We start from the raw sequence: 3,391 nt of genomic DNA on the forward strand, positions 1-3,391 counted from the left end.
AAATGTTAATACATGTAAATATTTTCAAAATATATACTGTATGTGTGTGTATTTATATATATACATAACAAATATACACAGTAAACACACATATATTATGTGAATAAAAACTTTTATTTTGGATGTGATTAATCATAAGTAATCGTTTGACAGCACTTGTTAAAAATAATTAAATGAAATGATTCATAAGTGTTATAAAAGTCTGAAATATTTGTACAGATGTGAATTGAGATTACAATATGATTTACCAATTATTTTCAGATCCATCTGTTGATTTTATATATAAACACTGTTTACAAAAAGTAGAGGGGCATCTATGAAACCTCTTAAAAAAGGCATATGTGTAATATTAACCTCATCTCCCTTCAGGACATATAGAGGAAATATTCCTATTAAAACTAATGGCAGGTAAATTTAGTAAAGAATCAGTGTTTTCCAACCTTACATTTAAAGCAATTTAAAGGAATCTGTAGTAGTTCATGTCATAATTAAATCATGTTAACTTATAGAATCTCTCAACATTGTTTCTCTGTGTGTACAAGTGTATGATTTTGTTGGAGACATTGGAGAAGCTTGGCATTATGGAAATTACTGTTAAATGTCTGGCTTGTCAGTTTGGCTCTTCTAAAGTCATGCTTTTACAGCGCATCTTTTGCGAGCATCTATTTGAGTCAATGCTAATTAGAATGTTTGGGATGCAGTATACCGTTAACTCAGCTTCACCACTTTGAAGTGCAGCGATATGACAATAAGCGATAAGAGCCGGCGCTCGCCTGTGCGTGCTGATGAGAGCAGCGCTACAATGTTTTCTGTCAGCATGCGCTCATTATCAAATGCGCTTCCGTTGGCTATGGGAAAGGGAGATGTCATTTTAGCTCTTAAGCGCTTTGAAAGTAGAATTTGTTAGGATGACATGCTTTCAGCAAGCACATGAAAAAGCAAAGTGTAGAGCAATAAGCAGTCGGTTATCTTTCCTGTCTTAACCTCTCGTCAAACCTTAGCTGTGGTAAACTGATGCAGATGCTGCCTTTAGTAATGAAATTAATGAACAAAAACAAATAGATTTGTGGATGCTTTGCAAATAATAACATTTACCTTTTACTTTTTATATTTTGAGGAATTTAGGAGATTTCTGTGATTATGAGCATGAATTTGAATTTGTCAAAAAGGATCCATACCCTCGTGTTTGCACAGAAGACTTAGAGGCACAGTAGGCAAAATTATATATATATATATATATATATATTATTATTATTATTATTATTATTATTATTATTTGGTTTTTTTTGCATAAAAGCCATCAATATTAGTCAACCACAGATTAAAAAAAAAAAGTGATTTAAACAACAACGACAACAAAAAAGCCTTACAAAGAAATAGACCTGAAAATATTGCAAAAATGTATTTTGAAAAAAATATTTTATTAAAACTCAGAATTGTTACAGAATCTTAAAATGTGTTACAAAGTACTGTATAAATCATTATGTAATCTTCCATAAAAGTGTTGCAAAATTATGAAATATTCAAACTCTACAAAAGTATTACAAACATGAAATATGATGGCATTGCAAAATTTAGTTAGGAAAGCCAAAATGCTTGAATTTTGTTACCAAGTGTAAAAGCATTATGAAATCTTAATTCAATCCTATAAAATAATATTATAATCCACTGAAGTATTACAAACAGGACATACAAAAAATATTAGGAAATCAACAAATTGGTTACTAAAAGGCAAAATACAAAACTATTAAATCATGAAAGATTTATGAAATGTGAAACGCACAAAGAATACCGAAGTACTAAAAAAGTATGAAATGTGAAAGTCAAAATATAAAAATTGTTTGCTTACAAGGTATGAAGTGATCCATGAAAGTGTTACAAAAATACGAAATATGACAGTATTGTTACTAAAAGACAAAGTATTATGAAATTACAAAAGCATGAAGTATTAGGAAATCTTTGCAGAACAGATAAAAAAAATAAAACTTAAAAAAATTGTCTTTCATGGAAATATGAATTATTCTAAAATATTTCGCAACAGTGTTACAGAAGTATAAAATTATCACATAAAAGTATCACAAACTTATTAAATTATTGTAAAATGTACAAAAAGGATGAAATATTAAATATTAAAATGTTCAATAAAATTGCATTTCAAATAATATTTAAATATCACAAAATTATGAAATGCAAAAATCTGATGAAATCTTCCATGAATGTACGAAAAGTTACAGAACCTGTGGATTAAAAAATATATATATATAATAGTATTATGAAATTGTTATAAAAAGCACAAAATACAAAATCATCAACAAATCAATGTATTACAAAATCTCATATAACTAGCAAATCTCACTATCCAATTTCCAGCCGTTTTCCAGTCGTAAGCCTAATTTGCATAGCCGCTGGGAATTGGAGAGAGCTGCTGGACGTTGCCATGTCTCTCAGCAGGGACGCATTAACTGCCACCGTGACTCCCTGCTGAGTTAATGGCCCTACTGACTCCAAATCAATGTCTGTCACGTTTGAAGTTTTCCACGGCAACTTCTCATTGTCTTGCCAGTGACCGTTCTGACCAGCGGAGCAAGCGTCTGGTCAACGATGCGTCCTCATTATTGCACAGTGTACAATATATAACCCAGAATGTATATATGTCTTCAGATGTGCTTGAGAGATGTCAAGGTAGTTTGAATGGCTTATATAAGCTCTCAGAGCTGTGCAGCTGGGTAATTAGTGCTCTCTGTGCTTCTGTCACAGGCTGCAGATCAGATTAAGCGACTCTATGATCTGTTCCTCAAAGTCGACGCCACTCAAGTCGAAGTCAATCCGCTCGGAGAAACACCTGAGGGACAAGGTAAGACGTGCGTGTGTGTTCATGCGTGAATGACAGACAAAATCGCTTGCTCACGGATTGCATAAGAGCTTCTGTAAAGATCCAAATAGGACCTTGCAGCTTCCAAGGATAAATGTCATTTCACACTAATGTTTTTATCAAACTCGTGGTTATGGAGAGTGCTGCCTCAGCAAAACTTTACAGGGCTTCTCCCACGTAACACTGGCACAAATATGCTCGTAATATGACCAAATGCTACTCCCAATACCATTTCCACTTGTTTTTTTTTTATATAGGTACCTGTTAGGAAATGATGTAGGATGTTGTAACGTTTATTGGTATGAAATTACATACAGTAGGTCCAGAGAGGGTAATGCCTGCAGTATTAGCCTGTCAAATTAAAGAAGGGGAGAGAAATCATCTCGGCCCTGCACCATAATGGCAAAATGATTTAGTCCTCATAGGGGCCGTCACAAAAGTGCCACCACATTTTCTCTACTTTTTTCCTTTCTTTTTTCCTTGCTTTTGTGGCTGTATTTTTGTTCTTATATATATATA

General features: G+C 32.9%; 1 protein-coding gene across 1 annotated transcript in view; it reads left to right on the forward strand.

Moving 5' to 3' along the window:
* The window catches only part of LOC107656059 (succinyl-CoA ligase [GDP-forming] subunit beta, mitochondrial-like), a 124,305-nt gene that overhangs the window by 58,976 nt on the left and 61,938 nt on the right, over nt 1-3,391 (forward strand). The window contains exon 7 of the mRNA XM_016443729.1: nt 2,758-2,854. Coding sequence (XP_016299215.1) covers nt 2,758-2,854 — 97 coding nt within the window. The remainder of the gene's footprint in view (nt 1-2,757; nt 2,855-3,391) is intronic.

The sequence above is a fragment of the Sinocyclocheilus anshuiensis genome, unplaced genomic scaffold (assembly GCF_001515605.1).
Source record: "Sinocyclocheilus anshuiensis isolate Anshui unplaced genomic scaffold, SAMN03320099.WGS_v1.1 scaffold51, whole genome shotgun sequence".
Lineage (NCBI taxonomy): Eukaryota > Metazoa > Chordata > Actinopteri > Cypriniformes > Cyprinidae > Sinocyclocheilus > Sinocyclocheilus anshuiensis.